This window comes from Anolis sagrei, chromosome 1 (genome assembly GCF_037176765.1).
Source record: "Anolis sagrei isolate rAnoSag1 chromosome 1, rAnoSag1.mat, whole genome shotgun sequence".
Classification (NCBI taxonomy): Eukaryota; Metazoa; Chordata; class Lepidosauria; order Squamata; family Dactyloidae; genus Anolis; species Anolis sagrei.
The window spans coordinates 111,095,099-111,122,233 of record NC_090021.1 but is presented as its reverse complement, the minus strand read 5'-3'; the positions used below and the strand labels follow the sequence as shown (position 1 = coordinate 111,122,233).

The window sequence follows — 27,135 nt, the reverse complement described above, 5'->3', positions numbered from 1 at the left end:
AATTCAGGGAGTGCTCATTCATTATCATTTTCGTCTCGCATCTGATGAAGTAGGGTTTCACTATGAACTCCAAGCAACCCTACATTTATCTTTATCATGTTGCTTAGCTCCATCTACACTGACAATTTTATGCAGTTCAAAGCTAGCTTCAAACTGCAATGCCCAGTAACAAACTCCCACTAAAATGTGTGAAAGAAAGCTCTTAATGCTCATCAGTGCGCTGTGGTTTGTATAATCGTCATCTAGGCTCAAATTAATTCCAGGATTTGCTAATCATCTGCATAGCGAAAGCATTTTCTTCAATACTGGTTTGAAATTGCATTAATAGTCAACCTAGATTGGCCCAATGTGTCATTTATGGAAACAGATATAACACTCAGGCAAAACAAACACAACAACATCCACTAATTTATCTACTGTGCAAAAGGCTTCTATTAAGGAATTGAAAGCATACTTTGGGTGTACTCTGAAATTATAAATGAGTAAAATACTTACTGCTGCTGTTTTCCTATCACCTTTCTGCAGTTTGCCAAGTATCTCATAACCATCACTTGTAATATTCCCACCCTCATTTATTGGTTTTTCCAGGATTTCAACACAGTCAATGTAGATCTTAGCACTTGTGGGTGTTACAACAATATGAACCTGTAGGAAGAAAGAATTTAAAAGAAATATGCATTAGGAATGAGCTTGAGTATCACACGCAAAAAAAAGCCTTTCTAGATGAAATTGGCAGCTTCATTTTGGCAGCCTAAATCCAATGCGGTAGTGGCACTGTAGCACCAGAAAGAATGGATTTTCTTTTTCTCACCTCACACTACTACCCTTAGGAAGTCTTTTTCAGAAGGTGTCCCACTTTTGAGGAGCAACTCTTGGAAAGAACATAGAGTGTGCAGCATTTTGTGCCCTGATGGATTCTGGCAAACATTTTTCCTTCCACTGAAATATATTGTGATGCACAAGCTAGTGGATGACCTTTGAACACTACTATGAACACTGAGTTCTTGATCAGGATATGTGATTGTGGCAAGTCAAAGCCAAATAATGTAAGAAACCTATTTGCTATATTGGTAGTTTTTTATGACAGTGTCAGATTTTTTTCCTATTTGTTTTCACATTTCAGCTTTCAGTTTTCCTTTTTCCTGTTGCACTTTGAGATTATAGTATTTCTGATTTTTACAATTTTTGACTCAGAATGTGAAACAAGAGATTAACAAATCATAAATATGTGTGTGGAACCGGGGGGGGGGGTATTATTAAATGTAAGTATTCAGAAAAATGTTCCTTTTTCAGTCATTCCATTTTGCCACCCAAAGAGGAAAAAAGAAGCATGGTGGGTTGACTAATTATCATTATGAATGATATCACTACCATCTAGTGTAATTGAAGACATGGATGTGACTAATGACATGTTTTTGCAAGCTTTGTAACAAGAAAAGTCTTCACAATGTTTGCTTTGCATACTTCGGAAAAGATGATTATCTGGTAAAGATTTTGTTTGGGAAAGAGGAATATGCTTCTCTTGGAAGACACATATGACAAAATATTATGGGACACAGACCAAAAGCTGAGTAACACATCTAAGCCACAAATCCATGAGAAATGAGAAACCACTCCAACACTGTATTTTAGCTTCCAAACAGAAGTTTAATACAGTTCCCTCATCAATTGCACAAAACCTCAAGGGTTCCTTGCCATTTTACCACCAAGATCCAAAGCTGTTTTTCAGTACATCTTTTCCTGTTTTCTTGTATTTTTACAGCTGAAACGTAAGAAAAAAAAACCCTAAATATCTCCAGATGTTTATAATTATAGTTTCCTTAACAGAAACATTGTTCATAATTTCTCATAGGCAGAAGAATTTTAAACTTCTTGATTCAAAATTAAGTTCTAATAAGACCTATGGATTTCCTCCTAGAAACTGCATTTATGTATGACCTCAATGTTTATTGTTCTATTTAATACACATGATGGGAAATGTACCACTTATATTGGGCTTGTATTGGGATGTATACTGACACTTAATCACACGGTTAGATTTCATAGAACATGCTGCAAATTGCTGAAGTATATTTCCTATTACCTCCATAGAATTAATGTTGAGCAGACTTGAAGTGAACAAAGCAGCAGCTTATCACATGACAGAGTTATAGTGTTACTATAATTATATCTTGTAAGCCGCTCTAAGTCCCCTTCAGGGTGAGAAGGGCAGCATATAAATGCAGTAAATAAATAAATAAATAAATATTCAACTTTAGCTGCCATTGTTCTGACCTGGGATTTAGAGTACAGGCAGTCCCCAAGTTATAAACATCTGGCTTACAAATAACCCATAATTAAGAACAAAGGTGAGACAACAGAAAGTGAAAGAAATCTACCTCTTGGAAGGGAAATTCACTCCTGAAAGAGTTATCATGGGGAAAAGGTGGCTCAACTGAAGCTTGATCATCAATCCTTGTTCCACAACAAGCCAATTTTTTCAAAATCCAATTATTACAGGGACAGAAAGTGAGGTGAAATTTTCTGAACAGGGGCACAGACAGCAAAAGTAACAGCACACAGGAGTAGCATAGGATTATGCTTTGGATAGCATAATCCTTCCCTATGCTATGTAAAGCTTAGATGGATGGATGGATGGATGGATGGATGGACAGATCTATCTATCTATCTATCTATCTATCTATCTATCTATCTTTGGCTGGTGTTACATTTTTAAAATGTACCTGTTCCAAACAAATTCAACTTAGGAACAAACCTATCTTGTTTGTAACTTAGGGACTGCCTGTATAGGGAAGATGTATAGCATTCTCCAGTGCTTCAATACACTACAAGTCTCAGGATTCCATAGGATGAAGCCATGGTCATGGGAGGGGAGGGAGAATTCTAGCACTATCATAACACTATAACTCTGTAGTGTGAATGAACCCTCATCAGTGAGGTGAGGTATATGGGCAACTACAATAGTCTTTTTATGAAAAAGAACAATAATTGGCTTGTAGATAGTTGGGGCCGAGCTATGTGAGCATATCTAGTTTGGTTTGTAGTCCCTTGAAATGGCAACATAAGGAAAGCAAATAGTTGTGGAAGAGTGCTAGAAGAAGCTTGTCTCCGATATGGAAAGATGAACCCTGCACAACCCCTGCCCTTTTTCATATCCTACAAAACAACAATGTAAAGAGAGTTTGGGTCAAATCCTCTAGGTCCTCTCATTTTCTGAGAACATATACAATGACCACGTGATGCAAAAGAGCCCAGATCGGCTTGGTGGAAGCCAAACTGCCTTATCTATTTTAAAAACAAAGCTGCCTCATACATTTTAAAAGCAAAGATGCAATTGAAGGAAGCTGAGCACTTTTGTGGAAGAAAAATCACACAATAATTTCACTTCTTGCTGTTTTTCTGTACCATATAACCCACACTAAATTCCTTTATTCCTCTCTTTGTTTTCCCCTCTATAGTGAAAATTCAGCTGGAGCTCAGTTTTGAGCTTGCAAGCAATAGAGAGGGAATAAGTTAAGGATCTCCTCCCCACTGTCAGCCCTCAACTCTCAATTCTACTCCTGTGGGAGTTTTTAAATTTATAAAAAGTTTGTAAAATGAAACCAACAACTTTTCTTCACATGTATTTTGGCCCATAATAGGAAGACAAAGAATACGAACCATCTGCTTCTATAAGAGTTCTTTGATGGGATTTTAATTGCTGCCTTACTAAGCCAAATTTTTCCCCAATTGAATTGCATAAACTATCACTATACTCATGCAATTCAATGTCCAAAAAAGTATGCCAAAACAAATTTTACACAAATAGCCAAGATTAAGTTAGCTATTTTTCACTGAATGAGTGTATAACTCATTTAATGGACATCACCAAAATATTTTATATTTTGGAAGGATTCAATAGTTTGGCATATTTTTATATATGATGATTTTTAACGTGTTCTGTATTTTTTCTCTTTTACTATAGTTGGGAGTCACTTATTCCTCCCCCTCCCTTCACAGAACCCATTTACACAATTCAGTATTTTGAGCTTTAAGAAGGAGATAGGCATATCTTGAGAGGTCACTGGTCAGATTATATGTGGTCTCATTCCTTATTTAAGTCACTTGCTTCAAACATGGCAGTTCCGATATATACAGACGACTTTTCCATTCAGTATGATACAGTGTATGCATAGGTCTAAATTGTCTTCCAATGAAATTATCATAAACTTCCTATGCATGTGCATATATTTCCTATATATGCTGCAACCACATCATGCCTGTGGACTGGCATGAGCACAGTGATTAATCAATATTGCCAATATTGTTCATGCTTCCCCATCTCCAGTCATTTTGTTTAGTAACAGTCCCTATGTTAGTGGTCTGAGTTCCTTGAATATCTAGAGAGCCACTGCCAATTATGTAGCGTATGGGCAGAGTATCCATCACATGATAACACTACCTTGTGTATTGACTTGTGCCTCACATAATAATCAGCAGATAGAATCTTGACATAGGGGCAAGTGCTGTGTCTAGAGTCTAAATCCAAGTTGAGCAAGACTGAAGTCATTAAATCAATGGAATTTCTTTAAGTATCGATGTATCAAGTTATCATTGATTTGTTTGGTCTTTTCAACTTGGAACTAGCAATAGAATGTAGGCCTGATATGTTTCTTTCTTTTATTTGTAGACATCCTTTCGGATGAAATTTCAAATCCCACAGTCAGCCATTAACTTGGGTACATATAGCAGGCCTACATTGTTTTTCATAACAGGGCAAAATTCCACTGAACACGATGAGATCTTATTTCTGTGCTAAAATGGATATTGCATTGGATGTGTTCAACCTATCCTAATCTTATGAACTCAATAACAGTTTCTTGAACTGAGTTATAAACTATTACATCTGCAACTGGTAACAAATAAGAAACCCACCACCCCCTTTTTAAAAAGAATTGCTGTTTATATACAATTGTTTTACCTTGTGGAAACTTCCATAAAAGAGTTTCTTAACTTCATCACCTTCAAATGTAACTGTCTGAATCTCTCCCCTTGTGTCCTTGTTAAAGAACGATAATACTTTGTTGGATGCTAGGGATGAAAGACATCTTATTATAGATAATTGTGTAATATAAATATTATAGATCAATTTGTAATATAACATAAAATTGTTAAACTAGCATTGTATACAGTATAATCTCTTCCAAATGTAACTGTACATTGAACATGCCTTAATGTACAGATGTTTATAACTTACCTGCCTCAGATTTAAGACAGGTGCTAACTGGGTAATCCTAACCCTCTTTGAAAAACGTATTCCCACCCAAAGTTCAGACCCCAATTTAGGGAGTTCTGGAAACAGCGTGAATAGCCAGCTGGGACCCTCTTGTGTTCTTCTACTCTGCCTAATGTAGCTTGCCAGATCTAAAATGCACTAGCAAATCAACACTTTACTTGGTTACCCCATCCCAAACAGAACTGCTCTATACCACATAACAACATAAAGCCAAAACACTTCCATCTGTGTTTTCATTCTGCATGGTAATGTAAATTATTAGAGTTCTTGGGATCTAAGTAAATTTCAACCTATTATATTACCAAACTTGAAATATGTCTTATTAGTACAGAATGGAATTCATCCACTGTTGCTGAACAGAACCAGCTCTTTGGAATGAATCAAAGAGAGTTCAAATTGCCTAATCCCTCTATGCTCATTGCAAAAGACTAATATGTGAAAGAAGCTTCTTGGAGTCACTAATTCACCAACCCCTCTTCCTCAAGCCAAGGCACTACATGAAAGGAGCATGATCTAGAACAACTCTTTGAACTCCAAACATTAAAGTAACATGAATTTTGCATATATCCATTTATTCTTTTGACATGCTAAACTATGATTAAGTAGAGCAACATCTGGTATTCGTTAACTGATCACAAATGGTCACAAAGAAATATTTTCTCTTTCATTGAAACACTTAGTAGTTAGATGGGCAAATACAGGAAAACTCCCGCTACGATCCACCTAGGGCCCTAAGATCATCTGAGGAGACCCTGCTCATTGTTCCCCCATTGTCGCAATCACATCTGGCGGGGACAAGGGACAGGGCCCTTTTCTATGGTAGCCCCCCCGGCTATGGAACTCCCTTTCCAAGTGAAATTAGATCCGCTGCATCCCTCTTGACCTTCCGGAAACAAGTAAAATCCTGGCTATGGAATCAGGCCTTTGTAGATTAGGCTGACTTGCTGACATGTTGACTTATATAGAACTGATAGACTGCCCTTGGATGATGATTTAAACCGGTGACTGCTGACTGATTGATTGATTGTTTTTATACTGTTTTATATGGTTTATACTGTTTTATATTGTTATTATTATATTGCCATTAAATTGTGTATCTATGTTTTTGATGTGGACGCAATGGGGTGCCAATTTGTTAGCCGTCCTGAGTCCCTCTGCGGAGGTTGAGATAGGATGGGATATAAAAGCTCGAAATAAATAAATAAATAAATAAATAAAACTTGAGGCAATATTTAGCTATACAATTATTATTTTGCATTTATACATGGGTGAGATATATTTTATTTGTTAGACCTTTTAAAGTATCATTTGAGATCAGAATTGTTGGGAAATTTCTCTGCAAATTATCAGATCCTTAGCATAATTACAAATGTGTGTTTTTAAGCCTCAAGTCAAAATACTGTCTGACTTACAAAACAGATTGCATCAGCCACCTGTGGCTTGAGTCTTTATAAAGTTATATACATTCTATATAGCTATGCACATTTGTTTCAATTAATCTCTGGATTTTATGCCCAGATGATCCTCTGAGAATAATAAATTTGCCAGGCCTTGCATTAAAATATTTAACATTTTACTATATAAGATCATATTGACTTTGAAATATTAGAAAAGGAAGAATAAGAACTTAGCTTTCAATTTCCATTCATACATTGTATTCATGCTAAAGTGAGGGAAAATTCTTACGGTCAAGAACAACGCCAACTTGTGGTTTGTAATCTCTGTCTGTTATCTGCCAAATTGCAAATGGTTCAGTGGGGGTTTCCGGTAGAAGACGGAATAAAAATATGATAGTGTAAGCCTTTGGTAATCCATCTGGATGAATCTCTCTAACAAGGAAAGCAGAAATGTGTCGCTCATCAGAAAAAAAAAGTGTAAGAAAGGGTTTTTGTGTTAACTGTTTAACTGCATTAGAACATTACAAAGGAAGTAACAACATTTCAATTCACTCAAAGCCCAAAAGCCATAGATATTTGTTCCACAACTAAATGAGACAGTCTCATTTTAAATCCTTTGCTAGAACTCTAAAATGCTATTCCTCCTGCAGTGGAGTACTTTTACAGAGTAAATTTTATTAGTCGTTTCCATAAAAAGCAATGTGAGCAGGCAAAATCAAAAGAGAGCTATAAATCCTAGACATGTTGAAGAACTAGAGAAGCCCAAATTATTTGAGAAAGGTGATAGTTCTTTCTGAACATATTTTTTATATCGTTGGACCAAGCAAGCATCATCCTTTATCCCAGCAAGTGTCCAGCACTTGGGCAACTCTCCCCCACAATTTAAAAGCCTTCCAAGAAAAGAGGGACAAGAGCCTACCTTGTGGGCTGGCTGACAAAGGCATTTTTCTGAAGCCTATATGCCATGTAGCTGGGGAAGGATCCTGACTGCAAGGAAACTCCTGGTACAGAAGCAAAATACTTCTCTGTTAAGTTGTAAGCTTCCAGCATCCTGAACCCTGGAAGGGAGAATAAAAGAATGGAAGAATTTCAGGAATCAAATTGAAGTGAGACATTTACTAGATTGAAGCATTTTCTACATAGTTTTTATCTTACCGGGAGAGGTATATCCATCCAAGTACATGAGAGGGCAAGCTGAAACAGAGAAAAAAATATGTCAAATGAAATAAATCAAGAGCAGCAACATTTTTGTTAGTCTGTAGTCCTGAACAAATGGTGATTGTGAGGCTGGTGTGATGGGAGTTGGAGTATAGCACATCTGAAGAGTGCCAGATTGGGGGAAGCTGAAAAGCTCCTCCTATGGATTTTCTAGAAAGAGGATTGCAAGACGGAGCGCCCTGATGATTGCAACCTTTCACACTACATCAGATGTCACTTTGGACACACCAAGTAACTTTGCTGGTATAGTGCACATGTGGGAGGTTGCACAAAACACCATAAATCATTACCCAAGGCAGAAACAATCAATTGCTTTTCACACTAATCTAGAAAATTTTGATAAACCACACTCAGACAGCATTTAAATTCGATCTGCCCAGTGTGACCTTTCACACTGCAAGAATATATACAAGGGAAGTTACCCAAAGCTGAATGGTTCCTGATTAATACACATGCTGGCACTTTTAAGTAACTGGCACTTTTAGGTGACTGGTTAGAATCTCATCTCCAAGGTATTGTGAGTGTTGCTCTTAAAAAGTGTCAATAGAGATCAAATATAAATTAATGTATAGAGGAGGTCATAGCAATTCAGTTGATCCACCTTCTTGTTACTAGATAACTGCTGGGAAGCTGTACAACTTGCTAGCACTACACTACTGTGTGACAGTTTTTAAGGTTTATATATGATATTTTAATGAATTTTAATATTTTAATGTAAATTGTTTAAGCACCTTTTAAATAACAATTATTAATGATTTGCTTAGTTTTAATCTGTGTTGTTTTTAAATATATTATTCGCTGACTTGAATCCCATTATTGGGTGAAAGACAGGATAGAAATGAAATGAAATAAATACAGAGACAATGTCTTGATCATGCATTCACACTTGATGTATATAGAAACAGAAAGTACACTAGATTTCTTCAACATAACTATGACCTACACTAGATTAAAATATGCCCATTCATGTTGAAAAGACAGTAGAGATGATACTTACTTGAGGTAGCTGTCTCACAAACAAAAGTGATGAGGTTGTCTTCAATCTTTTCAAAAGCATCAAAGTCATCAACTATAAAAACATGACGTTCGCTGGGTTTGCTAGCAATTTTGGCCAGTTCATGGTAATCAACATCTGCCACACCAACAACAAAGACACTGAAACCTGTGAATGCAATATTAGATCAATATCAGCACAGGAATCTTTTGAACACATTTTTTCTAGGCAGTGGCTAACCCACATGTTAAGATAAGATGTGCATGAGGTAAACCAACACTTTCAGACAAGATTGTGAAAAATATGTATGCATTTACATTCTCTTGATGTAAGAAAAAGAAAATATATAAAAAGTAGTGATGAAAAATGTTTCAGTGGGAGTGTGGTAGAGTTTATATTGGGTTTATATTGAGAAGAGATAAACAGATATATAGGTATCCTAAACCAAAACAATTAATAGTTTATTTAATCAGCATACAGAAATCTTATTGGAAGTTTACAACATAAGAAAGCACTTTAGAAAAAACGCAATAAAGAATTGAAAAGAAAAAGAAAACCTTTAGATTGGTGCCAAGAATAGTTAATAAAAACAAGAAAGTGGGGGGGGGGGCTTTACTCAGTACTTTGCCTATTATTATGTTTATATTCCCCTTTTTCTCTCCACATGGAGACTCAAAATGGCTCATAATTAAAAGCATTGCAATAAAACTTAAAATATAAATATTAAAACTGTATTAAACATCATTAATTTTAAAAACAATTCAAGTTACAAGAATAAAAGCATATAAAACCACAGCAGCCCCTGACTTAAACAGCTTCGTATTTAAACAAAAAGGTTTTAGCCTGCTGATGGAAGCACAGCAGGGAGGGGGACATCCTGTCTTCCCTCAGCAGGGAGTTCCAGAGTCGAGGGGCACCACCAACCAGGCTTGAGATGGAGGTGGGCCGAGAGAAGGGCCTCTCCTGAAGATATCAGGGCTCGGGCATCTTTGTTTGTACAAGAAGGTGTAGTTGGCCAAATAGCCTGGAACTGAATAGTCTAGGGCTTTGAAGGTCATAACCAGCACTTGTGCCCAGAAACAGACTGGCAGCCAGTGGAGCTGCTTCAACGGGGAGGTTGTCCCTCCCTGTACCCAACACCAGTGAGCAACTTGGCCGCAGCTCTTTGGACCAGCTGAAGTTTCTGAGCACTCTTCAGAGGCAGCCCCACATAGAACACATTACAATAATCCAGATGGGATGCAACTGAGGCATGTATCACCAGATGGCCAGATCTGGCTTCCCAAGGAACGGGCACAGTTATTTATTATTTATTTATTTATTTAAAGAACTTATATTCCGCCCTTCTCACCCTGAGGGGGACTCAGGGTGGAGCACAGCATATATACGGCAAACATTCAATGCCGGAACATAAAATAAACTATAAATATACACAAAAATCGGTTATCTCCACTTTAAAATCAATTGTATAAAGCCATCTCAGATCAATCTTACTGGATCCAGTTAGCAGGGTAGAGTTTCCTATTGTTGCCTTATTGCACTGTCCCAAAGTTGGCACACAAGTTTTAATTGTGAAAAGGCCCTCCTGGCCACTGCAGATAGCCTCCAGGTTCAGCACTGAGTCCAGGAGGACCCTCAAATTGCAAACCTGCTTCTTTCACTTTAGGTGGGAAGGAATAGTTGCCTAGGGCATCATCTGCATATAGGTGGCACCAAACTCTGGAAGATCTCTCCCAACAGTTTCATGTATATGTTAAACAGCACGGGGGGACAAAATGGAACCCCGAGGAACCCCACAGAACAATAGCCAAAGGTTCAAACAGGAGTCCCCCAGCACCACCTTCTGGGTTCAGCCCTCCAGGAAGGACCAGAGCCTATGTAAAACAGCACCTCCTAGACCCATCCCAGCAAGGCAACCCAGAAGGATACTATGGTCATCCTAGTCAATAAAATATGCCATTCTGTCAATAAAAGTTACTTACCAGAGTGCTGTATTACAGATGCAGCTTTCATCACTTCATCCTGTGATCTACCATCTGTTACAACAACAAGTACCTTGGGAACACCTTTCCTCATGCCACTTTCCCATGTCAATACTTTGTTTTTGATAAATGTAAGGGCTTTGCCTGTAAATTGTGAACAAAGAACAAACTTAAATAATCTATCTAAGATATTATATTGAACCAAAGGCACCCTACAACGTGAATTTTAAAACCGCAATAAAAATTCAGTCAATTAAATAGAATTAAAACAGTTTAATACTATTTAGAAACATACCAAGAAAAGAAGAAGAGTAACACTCACACTTTAAAAGCCCTTTTGCAATAACCAATCAGAAAAAACCACCTTTATGAATAAATAAGATCTGTGTCTGCAGATGGAGGAAAAGTAGAGAAAGGGACCAACCTAACCTTTTCTGGGAGGAAGTTCCACAGATTCAGAAAAGCAAGCAAAAATGCATTCTCTTGACTCATCACTATGTATGCCTGTGAGGGAACTGGGATTGGGAAATGCCTCTTCTCCCACAAAGGTTGGGCCCTTACCCTCTTGCCCATTTCCTGTCTGCACCACAGCTACATGTAGTGGCCTCTACCTGTCCAAAGATGTTGACCACATTCTCAGGCTGCACAAACTAACTTGTATCTAGACAAACAGGGGCCAAAACAGAAGCCACTATGATCTATATTAACTATAGCATCCAGGTCAGAACAGATCCAAGAAATTAGGCAACTGCAACACACAGAACTTTCCACAGAAAACCACTTGGCATATATACAAGCTAGATGCTTATAAGGCTTTTGATTGATTTGAGTGGATGTTCCTTTTCAGAGTTCATGAGAAAGGAAATACAGATTTTACCTTTTAAGACTTCTCTAAACAATACACTACATACTACTTTAACTACTACTAATAGTTGTCTTTATACTATACCAGAGAACTAAGAAGATGCCTAAAGTCTTCAATATTTTACATAATCTGAAGTCAACCAAAAGTCTTATAAACATCAGTATCTTCTTCTTTATATTCTCTCATTAGAATTCCTCTTTTTGAAAAGAGATAATCTTACTGATGTTGCCCTCAAAATATCATACATTTTCTGGTCATGTTCCAGTGCATAACAGGCCTTTGAACAATTGGAGCAGCTCTGCTGCATGACTTTGTGCAGATGAATTTTATTGTGCAGAATAAAAAAAAAATATTCTGTTAGACTTATCTGATGTTAGCCTGCTGAATTACCACAGGATAAAAATTAAAATCCAAATCTGTGCAGCAATGAGAGAGAATGATTTTTTTAAAAAAACAGAAACAATAAAATGTTTATCCAGATTTACCAGTTTTTGTGTTTCCTCCTTTGTATCGAATATTCTGAAGTGCTCCCAGTGCTAATGCTTTATCATCATATCTATTCAAATTAAATTCAGGTTTTGGATCATCACTGTATTGCACAAAGGAAACCTGGAAATGACAGTATAAATGTAAAGACTCTCAGACAACATTTGAGAGTTACAACTATACAACAGCAGTGGGAAAATTTCAGTTTTATAGATTTATATTTCACACTTCCTCATAAGAGAGCTCAGTGAAAGGCCTGGCATTGTAAAAGCATATACAGAAAAGAATAAATTCATTATCTGGAATGTCTTGAATGGGGAAGTGAAGAGCCATTGAAACAATACCCAAAACAGTTTTGAGAAATGCCATGATTACACTCAAGTATACCTAATAAATGATATGCATAGGATGAAAGGATTTTCTCTAGATTACAATTACATGTCATTGAATTTTTATGTGGAGAAGCTGTCATGTAGTTATGACGATCCTTTGTTAGACCTTAAAGAATTTGCCATCTCTGACAGCCTTCTGGATTTGATGCCCTGAATTTAATGGGTTAAAAAACCCATTAAGTTGCTGTGTTTGGTTATGATCCCCAAGTTGTGCCAGTCAACTTTCTTATAGTATTTCTAGCACCTACTTTTTGCAGTGGGCGCTAGACACTGAAGACATCTGCCCTTATGCTTTGCTACTCTGCAGCTGAATACACATGCCCAGTGTGGAATACATCTCATCATGTTAAAACTGTGGATGTGGCCCTTAATGAGGCATGCTGCATTATCACAGAATGTCTGCATCTTACACGGCTAGAGAAATTATAATGTTTAGCTGGTATTGCACCACCTGATATCAATTAGGAAGTAGCAGCCAGTGGAGATGATGATGATGATGATAACAATTTTTTAATATTCCACTCTATCTCCCCGAGGGGACTCAGAGTGAATTACAACATACACAGATAGGTAAGCATTCAATGCCCTTAAATGAAAAGACCAAGGCATTGACATCTCCAGCCCATCTTCTGTATGGATTATAAGCCAGTATGCCAACATCCTAAAACAAGAAATAGTTTTCCAAGATCTACAAAGATACTTGCAGGAACACCTCAACAAGCGAGAGTCCAAAAGTGGCAGGTTAAAACATGAAACCACAATCAGTAGCTGATACCGAATGAGAAAATCCCTCCTGGGCACACAAAAGACTGGGCAACTTGAAATGCACTGAACAGACTGCACTCTGGCATCCCAAGATGCAGAGCTAACCTTAAGAAATGAAGCTACAAAGTGGAGTCCATGACATGGAGAAAAACAGACCACAGACCACCTGCTACAATGCAGCCTGAGCCCTGCCACATGCACAATACAGGACCGTCTTACAGTGACACCAGAGGCAATCCAAGTGGCCAACTTCTGGTCAAAGGACATTCAGTAAAATGCCAAGTTTTTAATTTTGTTTGTCATTTTTATACATTATAACTATATTCTATATTCTCACATGATAAATAAATCAATTAAATTGCTCTTGTCAAGAAAACAAAGTATTTTCTTCTTGCCTTTTCTGCCAAGAAAGCATGCAGGTGGAAATACATTGTGAAATGTAAAATCAATGGCCAGAATCCTGTTTGGAAGTTGCAAATATGTTGCTTACAGTTACACATTTGCAACTGCTAAATAGAACTATGTAATTTTGAAACTATATAGGGGCCATGATAGTCCCACAAACCCCACTTAGTAGTGAGCAGTTGCCCTCTTGATCCAGAAGCAGCTATGTGACGTTCTCACTCCCACCATTGTGTGAGCGATCTACAGATCCATTTGTGACCCAGGCCCTTTTTCTGCCTTTCATACTAGAAATTGCTCACAGGAGGGAGTGGGAACATCATTCCCACTTCCTCCTATTTCTCAATTGACAGGGGAACAGACTGCTAAGTGGCGTTTGGGGAGCCTGGTTGGAAATCACTATGTATTAACATAATTATGGTGCTATGTAGTATGTAGTGGTCTGACAAATTCCAATGCATGTATATAAAGTGGAGAATTAAGCGGTAGGATCATTTGTTTAGGAGACACAGAAAAGCTTTAGCAAATACTGACTTAATCACTGCTTTGCTGTGAGTTTTCCAGGATATATGGCCATGTACCAGAAGCATTCTCTCCTTACATTTCACCCACATCTATGCCAAACATCCTCACCTCATAACCTCTGAGGATGCCTCTCATAGGTGTGGGTGAAACGTCAGGAGAGAATGCTTCTTGAACATGGCCATACAGCCCAGAAAATGCACAGCAACCCAGCAATCCCGGCCATGAAACCCTTCGACATCACACTGATTTAATTAGCTGCTTCCGAAAATATTTAAAGTCTCAGCTTCTCTTGCTGATAATAGAAAGAACAGACAAACCTGAATCCCAGCAGGGTTGATTAAGTCGAAGCCTCCAACGGTGTTGAAAATAAATTTCACTACTTTGTTGAAATTGTCATCTCCAATACTCCAGGAAGCATCAGTCAAGAAGACTATATCTGCTTTGGCACCTTTACACACTGAAAGATATATTAGGTTCAGAAGTCACTCAGACATTAAAGTGCAACAAAGACATTGAGCTGGTAAATAGAATACCATTTTATGACAATAGCACCCATCCTGATTAGAATTTTTGAAAAATACATTCAAGACTTAAATGATCAAAATGAAAAGTAGTAATGGCAAACTGAATGCCATTCAGTGATATACATGAGATAAAGTGAAAACAGGACAAAAATCAATCAGATGTCCTTCACTGTTCCCAATATATAAACAATATATTAATTAGGGTACTAAATTAGGGTACAAAAACTTACCATCTCGAGCAGGTGGGATTGTAGGAGGTGGAGGAGGGGTTGGTGCTTCTGTCGGTGGTTCTGTTGGTTTGATTACTAGAATAAAAATAATCACAGTCAGCACCACCAACATAACACTGGCCTTGAAAATTCTCAGGTAGTTTTTCTACAGAATTTACATTTCACAAATTGAAATAAATTAGTAACAACTGATATCAAAAGAATTATACAGTACAATAAAATCTTAACTGATTAAAAATTAATCTGCAAAGAAATCTTTTCCTACACTATTATGATCCTTTCCATTTCTTTCCTAACATTTTCCTAATAGCTACAACAAAGAGAGAAAAGAGGTCACAAAAATGATGAAAAACTTCTAATAAAAGACAGATGATCTGTTAAGCATTACAGGTTGTTAAATAAAACAAAATGTTTCTCAAGAATGCCTCTCTTGGTCCATAACATAAGGACACTTCAATACATAATGAATTACATTCTGCATCTGATTTAGATTACAAATGCAGATCTGCTGGGCAACAGGAACCCAGATTATTGAAACTTTGCTAACTTGTACATCTTTAAGGAAATACTTTCCCATTATCTGCATTCTGGATATGTTTTTGGGAAATGAAAAAATGAAAACAAAAAATAGAGATGCTGTTTCCAAATCATTTTGCAGTCCAATCTAAATTTGTTCAGCAGTAAGCCCCAGTTTATTCCATGAAAATTATAGCCAAGTCATTCTGCACCATATCCTCTACCTTGGCAGCCATCTCTCCATAAATGTCAACACTGCCACTGAAATACAACACTGCCTGAGCTCTGTGAGTGCATCATTTTTCCAAATGAAGCAGAGAGTATTTGAGGATCAGGATATCTGTAGGGAGACCAAGGTGCTTGTTTATAAAGCTATTGCCCTCCCAACCCTGCTATATGCCTGAGAAACATGGACTGTCTACAGACGTCACACTCAACTCCTAAAACAATTCCATCAGCACTGCCTCCGAAAAATCCTGCAAATCTCTTGGGAAGACAGGCGGACAAATGTCAGCATGCTGTAAGGAAAGACCACCAGCACTGAAGCGATGCCCCTACACCATCAGCTCTGCTGGCTTGGCCACATTGTCTGAATGCCCGATCATCGTCTCTCAAAGCAGTTACTATATTCCCAACTCAAGAATGGAAAACAGAATGTTGGTGGACAGGAAAAGAGATGTAAAGATGGGCTTAAAGCCAACCTTTAAAACTGTGGCATAGACACCAAGACCTGGGAAGCCCTGGTCCTTGATTGCTCTAACTGGAGCAGTGGAATTTGAAGAGGCACAAATGGAGGGCAAAAGGGAGAAACGTGCCAAGAAGAAGGTGTGTCAAGCCAACCCTGATTGGGTCCACTTTCCACCTGGAAACCCACGTACTCATTGTGGAAGAATATGCAAATCAAGAACAGGTCTCCACAGCCACCTACACATCCACCACCAAGACACTACACTTCCTTGGGCTACGAGGGATCACCTAAGTAAGTAAGTAAGTAAGCAAGGCAAATCCTCAGTCTTCCCATATTGCTTTATCATATTCACCTGAAAGAGTCTGAACCATTGTGTCTAGTAAACAGAAATATTATTTGTGGTCTTTGTATTATGATTATTTTATTGCATTGTATTGTTAAATGTAAATGCAATCCCATGAACTGTGAAAGACATGTCCCTTTAAAAATAGTGCAATTTTTTACAAGATTGAGACTATCTTCAAGAACAACTGCTTTAAGATTTCTTCCCTATATTTGAACATCACTATCACCCATTCTTAGCATTACTACAACAGCCTGTGTTGTTATTATTATCACTTACATGTCCGCTCTCTTGTAGACACTGGAGGACCCTCAAGATTTGGAGTCTGAACAAAGATGGTAGCATCATATTCAGTGTCTGGGGAAAGGCCGGTGAAACAATGGCTGGTTTCTGTTCCACGCACTGTAATTTCTTGTCCTCTAGATCCTGCAAACAAATAGCATAATCAGAAAAATACTTTATTTGTAGAACTTTATGTGTACGCCATAACTGGTTACAAGCAGAAAGTGAAAGTAAATAAAAGAATGACGGGAATGATTGCCAAAAGAGTGTGCCAGCAACTCGCTTTTCTTAGCCTTTCAGTGACCTGTGATGCAGGCTGGTGAACAGCTCCATTGAGACATAAAAGGGGAAAGGTGTGGAAAAGATAGCACAAGGGAAGAACATCTCAACAGGCAATATGCTTGCCTGTAATAAAAGAGATTTAAATTAAATCCCTTCTTTGGTCTTAGATTTTCTGATTTTTTATACATACCACATCTATAAAAAAATGTAAGCTCCTTTTAAAACAGGATAAAATCTCTTTTTGGCCTTTAAGGAGAGATGCTGGGGAAGTAACTATTCATATACTTCAACAAAAATTAGGAGTATCCAAGCCCAGGCAAATCATGTTTAACTCTACTATCTTCAAACTTTACCTAGAGCAAAATGTACAGATGGAATCTATGGACAAAAAAAGGTGCCTCATGGAGCCCATGGAGTAAACACTGGAGGACACTGCTTTTTTCCTTATTTACAGAAGGGTTGAATTGTACAAGAATGCTTGGCCAATGAGTGGCACACACACTTCGTGATGTCTACACTTTTCTCAGATAATATTTCATCACATCCAGAACTGGACCTGCTATTAAGCAGAGTGAGAAAGTTATTTTGGGTGCTGTGAAAGGGCAGAGAATCCTTAGTAATTTTCTTTCTTAATACTGCATCTTTGCTGCCAATGATGTGGAAAATATGGAATTTTTGCCTCATACTGTACAATAATCTGGCCAACTTTGGTATGACACTATTTTTCATTGAGGAGAACTATCTGCTGCTCTGCCTCAAGCAACCATGTATCTGACCATTGGTTAAAGTTGCCTATTTTTATAGGAAAGAGACAAAGGTCTACCATTGGAAAATTCAAAGAAAGTTATAACTTTAAGTTCCAATGATCTCCCTGGAAAAACTGAGATAATGTGAGATTTCAGTAGATGTTTTACTAACCATTTGTGGGCACCACTATGCTCTCTAATTACAGTTCCAGTCAGATCCTCAAGAACCGTAATACAAAGTTGTTGTTTTTTTTAAAGCCAGAGGAATCTCTGCTGGTCAGAAATACTTGTGGATATGATGGCGCCTGCAGTCCTGTTCCCTCATGTTTTTCATTTAGAAGACTTGCAGAGGATTAGCAGAGCTATTACCATTTACTTTTATTTGGGAAATTCTATCAAAATCCAACAATGGGATAGTGCCTGGCCACTAGTGTGATAGGATTCTATTTTCCTCTCCTCCCTCCTTCCCTGTAGCTCATGGCCCTTCCACACAGCCATATAACCCAGAATATCAAGGCACAATATCTGATTTCAACTGAGTTATCTGAGTCAACACTGCCATATATTCCAGTTCAAAGCAGAAAATGTGGGATTTTATTCAACTGTATGGAAGGGGGCCTAAGTGTCACCTGGAAATCTGCTGCAAAGGATTTCTAGCCTTTCAGAGCAACTTTTGGAGGAGGTTTGAAGACTTCTAGGGGAAAAGGATTGTCCCCTATTTAGTCTGTTGACAGAAGCACTTCCAGTAATAGAAAAGCCATACTGGATATGGGTCTTCAAGAGTATACCCTAATCACCATCATGACTAGGCATTCTCACTCTGGAAAAGTAAATCATCAATTAGGATGTAAAGCTCTAGCAATTAAAGGAATTGCTTGAAGAAGATGGGCTGAAGGATGGAAAAAGCTTTTGCTTTTCAGGAGATCCAAAGTTTGGGTAGGAGCATACAATATGGTCTTCATATCCACTCTAGCACATTACCAAAATTTCATACATAATTCAATATATAGATATATTTACCATCAGCAGGATTTAGCTTCAGTCTGTAAGAAGAGGCTGACCGATGAGCTGCCCATTTGACACAAAACGTGTCCCAGCCCACATTGTAACTGGTCAAATCAGTGACATTCAAGTACACTGCAAAGATTAAAGGAAAATGCTTCAATAACATTCCCTTTTCTCACTTATGGAGACAAGTATAAAACCAGGAAATACTGGATAGGAGAACTGTGTTGTTGTTTTTTAATTAAAAGGACTACAAAAAGATAGGTATTGCATTCAAACACACTGTTATATATTTCTCCACACTTTTTACCTCATAACCATAACTAAGCTCATTTTAAAAACTCTTCATCCAAAATGTAGCTAGCTTTGTACATACAAGCTTTGTTATAGTCAAGCAATCTGTGGACAATGATTTCTCCGCAAGTCCAAAACACTAGGAAACTTGCCCAACACTGCTTGCCCCCCATATTATTTTATAGCAGAATAGACTTCTTTCTTGGAAGAGGTTATTTTCCCCTGCACTTTGTAGACCCAGGGTTCCTATGTAGATGGGAGAGGAGTGGGAATGCTTTGACTTACATGTAGTGCCTCGGTCAACCAGGGGTGCACTGAGTCCAGCATCATATTGAGCATAAACATTTACATCATAGGAAGTACTGGGAGATAGGTTGTGCAATGTATAAGCAGTCACTTCTCCAACAAATACCTCCATGGGCTCATCGGAACCTTAAAAGGAACAGAATAAGGAATTTTAATTTGTAAGACTCTGTAAGAAATGTTTTAAACTAAGTAGGCCATTGGGTCACTTAGCTCAGAACTTCCTATTCTTAGTATAACAGCAACTTCTTAGAGGATTCTCTCAAAAATCACTTTTTTATACATATAAATGTTTACATAATGCATTAAAGAACTAACATTTGAAACTCATTGAACTGAACAGCACAAACATGCCTTAAATACATAATATCCATCCTTACCTACTGGTTTATACACAATTTTATACCCAAGAACAGGAGATGGTGCAGGATCCCAGGAAACTCTGAATCTGGTATACCATTCATCTGAAATGTGTATATTCCGAGGAGCAAGCAGCCCAACTAAAAACAAACAAGCAAGCAAGCAAACAAAACATTATCAAGAATATAAATGAATAAAAATGAATAAAAAAGAGCAGAAATGTTTGTATCTCTCTCCAATGTTTTCTGGATTGGCTTCCAGGAGGACTACTGGGAAACCCTTAGCCACTAAGGTCATATCTACACTTATGTTGGTGTAGAGCAGTGGTTCTCAACCTGTGGGTCCCCAGATGTTTTGGCCTTCAACTCCCAGAAATCCTAACAGCTGGCAAACTGGCTGGGATAAGTCACATGGCATCCAAATGCCACACTGAGCTGATTGAGGGTAATGTGGGGCAAGGCCACTTTGCCCTATGTTATTTAATGTCCAAATTCTGGCACAGACTATCCCCCAACTTTAGGCCAACGGGAACAGTTGGTTTGCAACTGTACCCACTGCCATCTCATATTTTCCAAGCTCAAGTAGCCCAGGGACATGGGATAGGAGTTCCCTACTTTGTATCAAAGTGGTTTCTGGCCATGATATGAGTACTATTTGTCCACCAATGTGGGCTGTGATACAGGTTGGGTGACTGGGCAATTTGTGAAGGATTCCTCCTCTACCCACTCCCCAGCACACCATCACTCCAGCCAACTTAGTGCATACAACAGAGACCTCTGTGACATGGAGAGTTGGGGAGAACAGGAAGGGTTCAGCATCACCACGCAGTGGGAACTCCCTCTTGCTTCTGCAGTATCTGAGGGGACTCCCTGAGTTGCCCATACCCAGAGTATTGGTCTGCCCAAGACACAACAGAAATTCCCTTGCTTTGTCCACATCAAGAAAAAAATTAAAATACAGGTTCCACTAAGCCCAAAGTAGGAGACCTCCTGCAGTCTCATATGGCTCTCTGAGCTCCCTTGCAACTTATGGGGTACAGGAGTGAAGTTGCTATGCTTCTTCAATGGGAAAGTTCAGTAGGACTTTAAACATGCCTCATAGTTTCTGGATTTTATCAGCCACTTCCCTTAGGTCAAAACAAATTTTAGCTTCTTCTTAAATATATTATCAAATACTTGAAACTTGGTACAATCTGTTTTTACCCAGATCATCTTTACTCTAAGGTCATAGACAAAACATGGTCCACATGTTTCTCCTCACTTTTTTAAAAGATCTGGTGGTGGTGGTGGTAACAACTCTCTATCTACTCAAAGATATGAGATATAATTTCACTACCACATGCTGTGTTTAAATAGCAACCTCTCCTAGGCTTTAAGTCCTCCCAAAAAGCCCAAAACATGACAGAATCAGTGGGCTTTATGAGAGGAAAGGGGGCAAAACGTTTTCAAATTTCTAAGGAGGGCAATGAGGCTGCAAAACTCCAAGGTTCTCCAGAAGACCAACCTTGTCAGTTGTCTGCTTTAAGCAAACATACCAAGTTCTCAAGGTATGGGTCCTTCATTTTCAACTAAATTTCATATCACTGAAAACAAATTAGATGTACCTGTTTTTCCATTTCCAACAATTTGTCCACCATCGCCATCTTCATACACTGCCACAACTGTAATTTTATAGGGTGTGTCTGACTGCAAAGGCTGTAGCAGTACATTGTTTCTTCTCCCAGGTACTGTTGTCTAGAATAAACAGAATCACATAAATATTGCTGTTTTAAAAACTGTTCAGATGATTTTTCTTTTTGTGGATTCATTCTAACAAGTCATGTCATGTCCAACAGGATTAGATCTTTCGTAAAAATTAAAGTGAGCCAACAATGAAAGAAATTAAATATACTTGCAGTAATGTTGAGCTTTACAAGACTTTTGCAAGTAATATTATATAAATGTGATGATTAAAATGTCATTTGAATAGTTCATATTTATTTTTATGTCTTCAACGTTCTGGAGAGATTTCCCCATAAATGTATTTTTGCTAGCATGCGTAAAATCCCTATTAAAAATGGAGACAACCCTATCAGGCCATGTAAGTACCATTCTGAGCACAATATTTTTATTTTACAGTGCCAAGAGGCAGCCGGACAGATTGTCATTCAGAAATAAATAACAATCATGGACAATTATGTAGTGCATTTAAGACTGAGCAACATTTCTACAGAAGTCAGAAGTCATATCCTCACTGTCCTTAAGGAAAAATAATTTAGCTGTGCTCTGCACTCTGACAGAATGTTGCCAAATCAGGACATGGAAACTAAGTTCCATACTGTTAAAAATCTCTGACAGGGCTCTTTTTAAAAAGGAGAGCCAAAATCCTCTAATTCCACTCATTGTTTTATTAATCAGTCCAAAGGCCATAAGACATAATAGAACACTGCACTGCCCAACTCTTTCACTAGACAAAATTGATCCATAGAAAAATATAACTGTAGATTATATAGATAGATACATAGAAAAATATAGACAGACATGCAATACACACAGAGACAATATTGTAAATCCAGTTCAGATTAGTGAAATAAATGTAGATTATATTTAGCTGTGCTCAAGCAGATTATGACATTGGGCATACAATGTTCCCTCACTTATTGCGGGTGTTCCGTTCCAGGACCATCTGCGATAAGTGAAAATCTGCGAAGTAGGGACACTCTGACCACTCCAGTGAGTGGAATGTCCTTATTTTGCGGTGGCCTCCTCCTCGCCACCTCCCCACCTTGGAGCCCCCTTCCTCGCCAGACTGGGTGCCCAAGCCTGGAACCCAGCCTGGAGAGGAAGGAGTGGGCAGCAGCGGAGGGATGAGGAGGAGGACGCCGCTGCCGAGACCGTCTTTGGAGGCGGCCTCCTCCTCACCGCCTCTGCTGCTCCCCATCTCGGTGGTCCCTTCCTCGCCAGGCTGGGTGCCCAGGCTGGCGAGGAAGGAACAGGGAGCAGCTATACAGTGTTCCATTGCTGCTCTCCATGAAACAGTGAGTGTGCAATAAGTGAACTGTGAAATAGCAAGGGAACACCATACTCACTGATTTCACAAGACTTAAGCATGTCAGATAAGTTTAAGCACACCTAACTCTGTTGGACTGGGACCAGAAAACTTCAAGTAGACAACTATCTCTCACAATAAAGTTATCTTTTACTTCGTTCTTGTGGGTTTTTTCGGGCTATATGGCCATGTTCTAGAGGCATTTCTCCTGACGTTTCGCCTGCATCTATGGCAAGCATCCTCAGAGGTGAGGTCTTTTATCTTTTACTTGTTTTATAAAATAGAAAAATTCCACTAGGAAAGACAGAACCATCCTGCCCACTAAGGAAGATGTGTGTTCATTTATCTAATAAATCAGAAACCAATTTGATGCTTTGCGTGACAGGAGAGGGCACATGACATAAAGAAGAATAGTTTGAGTTGGGAGAAAAAGAAAGTGTTCTTAAAATGGCAAGATTTCTCTGTCAGAGCATTTATTACTGGGAAGGTAAACCTTACAGAAATTATCTTTCTTTTCAAAGGGCTACATCACAATAGGTAGCATGCAATAAATATCTACACAACATACTAAGTAAAAATTCAACATGCTAAACTCTATGACGCAAGGCAACGAAGACCCACTTATTTCAGAGAGTCTTTGTTAACATGATGAAACCTAGATTCAAACCAATACTTGTAGGCCTGGGGGCTAGTTTTGCTTCTTTCTTATAAAGCATTATTAAAGCTTGGAAAGCCTGTAGTAGGATGTGGCAGGATGTGTAGGAGACTATTTTGACCAAAGCACAAAGAAAATGTTGCTTTCAAAAAGCTATCATCCTAACGTCTATTGGATAATTGCATATATTAGTATTCTAAATATGCAAATGGAAACATATAAGGAGCTATCTTTCATTACACCAACTACTACAACAGGAATGGAGGATCTTTGGCCTCTCTGACACTGATAGACTACAGCTCGCATATTCCCAACTACTGATCATGTTGACTAGATGTAAGGCATGTTAAAAGCAACCATACTTCCCCCATAGAGCAGTTAAATCAGATGATAATGCAGCAATCCCAATAAAATGGAAAGTGTGTAACTGAAACAATTAAACTGTGAGATATTTCTAACACATCATTTGAACACTTACATATTCATCTATAGGGTCGCCAACAGTGGGGGAATATATGATTCTGTATTGCTGCACTGGTCCATCAGCATGGTCCCACTGAACAGAAAGACTATTTGTAGTAGGATCAAAAACTCTTATGTTCCTGGGTCCACTGCGAGGCACTAAAGGAATAAATTAAGGGCACAAAATAAAATGTAATTCAATCCACAAAATACAGAGTATCTTTCCCATATTGTGAATTTTTTTTTGCAATTAATCATCAATAGCAGTCAAAATGTACTCCTGTCAAGAAATACATACATAAAGTTGGAAAATTCCATCATACTAAAAACAGATTTATTGAACTCAGTAGTACTTAAGCTAGTAGTGCCAAACAAAGAGTCTATTTTAAGTTCAATAAAGTCTGGATCAAATTCACATAGATACTGAACAATTTTTTTTCCATTTACATGTCTTCATTCTACAATTATTTTAATTCCAGCTCATCCTGTGATAATTTTGTATGAAAATAAGGTCAAAGGTCATCTTGCATGTGTTAATACCAACAATCACAACAATCACAAATGTCCAATTTTCAGACACACACAGCTTGAGGTGAATGACATAATCAATATATGCTTCTGTACCTTTACACGTTCACTGTAATAGGACTGAGACATTAACAAAAAACGCAATGAACAAAATCATTTTTAAAATTGTTTGCTCTTCTTTCAGCAATAAATTCAAAACACTTCAATGTATTCCATAAGAAACAGAGACAGAAATAATAAGCCAAAAAAAATCTCTCCGCAGCAGAAGTCTTGGCTCGAATTATATCCCTAAAGAGCTTCAGCATTAAATAGAGGCTGGAGCCATAATGAATTTGGCCGAACCAGTTTAGCTGTCATTATGAGGTTGCTTTTACCACACATCTAAATATTTTTGATGCATATGTCCTTCACAGGGGCTTGAAGATCAACAATAAGTACAGGGAAAGTTATTAATAGCAAGCCCTCTCCATGCTGTTGAGGAGCAGAATTTTTCTCTTACTTGCATTCATTCTACACATTGGTGGGGGAAGTGCAGCTTATGGACCATATGCAGCTTTATAGGACCATTTAGTGGTTCTCAGGTTTATCCAAGTGTGTTCGACAATGCCTCCAAACACTCCTAGGCAGTGTGGTGGCCAATTTTACCACATTTTGGCTCTGGGCCATTTTAAGCATTAAATTTTAGAAGTTATTCTAACTGTTGGAAAGAGGGGTCAGAGGGTCCAAAACACAAAAAAATGCTCAGGGGTAGTTGAGCTGTGGGAATTAATGGGGAGGGAATTGCAGCAAGGAGATGCAGCACTCCACCCCCACTCCCCACCGGAAGGACTAACATAGCTCCTACCCCTGAAAGTTGGTTTGTCTGATCCCCTTGAATGCCTGGGAAAGACAACAGCAGACAGTGATCCGCAGATGGGTTCTGATGCTCACAAAGTGGAGACCAAAGAAGACTGCCAAACATAAAATGGAATCATTCACAATACACAAATGACGTTCAGTATAAAACACAAGTATGTTTGTTTGCTTGCTTACATGTCTTTCCCTGTCCAGGACTTGGATCTCCTTCTCCATCAGCATATAATGCAACAACGTTAACTGAATAGGGAGTATCAGGCACTAGGCGCTCAAGTAAAACATTACGCGTGTTGGCTGGTACTACAACCTAGGAAGAAAAAAATAATACTAAAGCTGAAACTGGCAATGAAAACAAATAATCTTGAAAATGTAATAAAATGGTTTCCTGAAGTCTTGAAAAACACTCTAGCTTTTTCAGCCAAATTCCCTTGTACTAAATAATTTTTGCTCCTTGTTTCTAAAGAAAAGAAGGCTTTGATTATTATTTCCTTGCCTTTACTCTTTTCTAGATAAACCTGGACCATGCTTGAAAAGCCAAATCATCAGCCAACAATATGCTCCCTAGTGCTCTCCCACCTAGCAACTGCATCCTCTGCTTCAATGGGTTTTAGGTGGCAGCAGCGCCAGGCAATGATATGAGCTATTTGCCATTTAATTATGCACAATGCCTTTGCATGAGAATAGAATAGAAAAGCAGTGACAAGTGGCTTGCAGACCTATCTACTGACTTAAAGCACCAGCCATGACTTTGTGCCAACTCTGAAAGTAAGTCTCCTGAAGAAATTCAGGCCTAGAATATGTAAAATGTCTAGCAGCAACAATAAGAACACTGATAATGTCTAAGATTTCCTAAAAGTGATTTGCTCTGTGCCTTCTCAGTTCTGGCACCCTAAACCATGGAATAGCCTCTCCAAGAAAGTGTAAATGTTGAACATCTGGTTGTATTCATTGCTTGTTTTCCCATTCTCTTATGGTGGTGTACTAGGGCTTGAGGTGGGGGAATATTGTTTTGATAACAATTGTGCACCATTGGTAAATATTTTATTTATTTATTTATTTACAACATTTCTACACCATCTTTCTCGCCCTGGAGGGGATTCAAGGTGGCTTTACACACAGGCAACAATTCAGTGTACACTTAAATAAATATTAAAATATAATTAAAAAATACATTAAAAACAATTTAAACATTTGAAAACAATACACTCAGAGTTAAATGCGTAATCCAGGCTGTTCCAATAGTCATTGCACATTGTTCCAAGTCTATCTATTAAACAAGTTCTCTAAAGGCTTGGTCATAAAGCCATGTTTTCACTCCCTTATGGAAGGCCAGGAGGGAGGGGCTTGATCTAATATCCCTAGGGAGGGAGTTCCACAGCTGAGGGGCCACCACTGAAAAGGCCCTGTCTCTCGTCTCCATCAATCGCGCCTGCAAGGGAGGTGGGATCATGAGCAGGGCTTCCTCAGATGATCTTAAGCTCTGAGATGATTCATAGGGAGAGATTTGTTTGGACAGGTAAGCTGGGCTGGAACCATTTAGTGTTTTATAGGCTAAAACCAACATTTTGAATTGTGCTCAGTAGCAGATTGGCAGCCAGTGGAGTTGAAGTAACAGGACGGTTGTATACTCCCTGTATGTCGCTCCGGTGAGCAATCTGGCTGCCACCAATTGGACCATTTTAGTCTTCAAAGGCAGCCCCATGCAGAGCATGTTGGAGTAATCTATTTGGGATA

At 38.3% G+C, this 27,135-nt stretch overlaps 1 protein-coding gene across 4 annotated transcripts in view; it reads right to left on the bottom strand.

The window, feature by feature from the left end:
• Positions 1 to 27,135, bottom strand: part of COL12A1 (collagen type XII alpha 1 chain) — a 127,980-nt gene that overhangs the window by 26,103 nt on the left and 74,742 nt on the right. For all 4 annotated transcript variants that reach the window (XM_067467785.1, XM_067467783.1, XM_060752919.2 and 1 more), the window contains exons 36-52: positions 25,579 to 25,708; positions 24,035 to 24,177; positions 21,478 to 21,607; positions 19,895 to 20,014; positions 19,497 to 19,643; positions 18,933 to 19,049; positions 16,882 to 17,028; positions 15,056 to 15,130; positions 14,619 to 14,758; positions 12,217 to 12,340; positions 10,867 to 11,010; positions 8,888 to 9,052; positions 7,828 to 7,866; positions 7,592 to 7,730; positions 6,962 to 7,104; positions 4,961 to 5,070; positions 496 to 645 (exon numbers count right to left, since the gene is read on the bottom strand). In XM_067467785.1, coding sequence (XP_067323886.1) covers positions 496 to 645; positions 4,961 to 5,070; positions 6,962 to 7,104; positions 7,592 to 7,730; positions 7,828 to 7,866; positions 8,888 to 9,052; positions 10,867 to 11,010; positions 12,217 to 12,340; positions 14,619 to 14,758; positions 15,056 to 15,130; positions 16,882 to 17,028; positions 18,933 to 19,049; positions 19,497 to 19,643; positions 19,895 to 20,014; positions 21,478 to 21,607; positions 24,035 to 24,177; positions 25,579 to 25,708 — 2,163 coding nt within the window. The remainder of the gene's footprint in view (positions 1 to 495; positions 646 to 4,960; positions 5,071 to 6,961; positions 7,105 to 7,591; positions 7,731 to 7,827; positions 7,867 to 8,887; positions 9,053 to 10,866; positions 11,011 to 12,216; positions 12,341 to 14,618; positions 14,759 to 15,055; positions 15,131 to 16,881; positions 17,029 to 18,932; positions 19,050 to 19,496; positions 19,644 to 19,894; positions 20,015 to 21,477; positions 21,608 to 24,034; positions 24,178 to 25,578; positions 25,709 to 27,135) is intronic.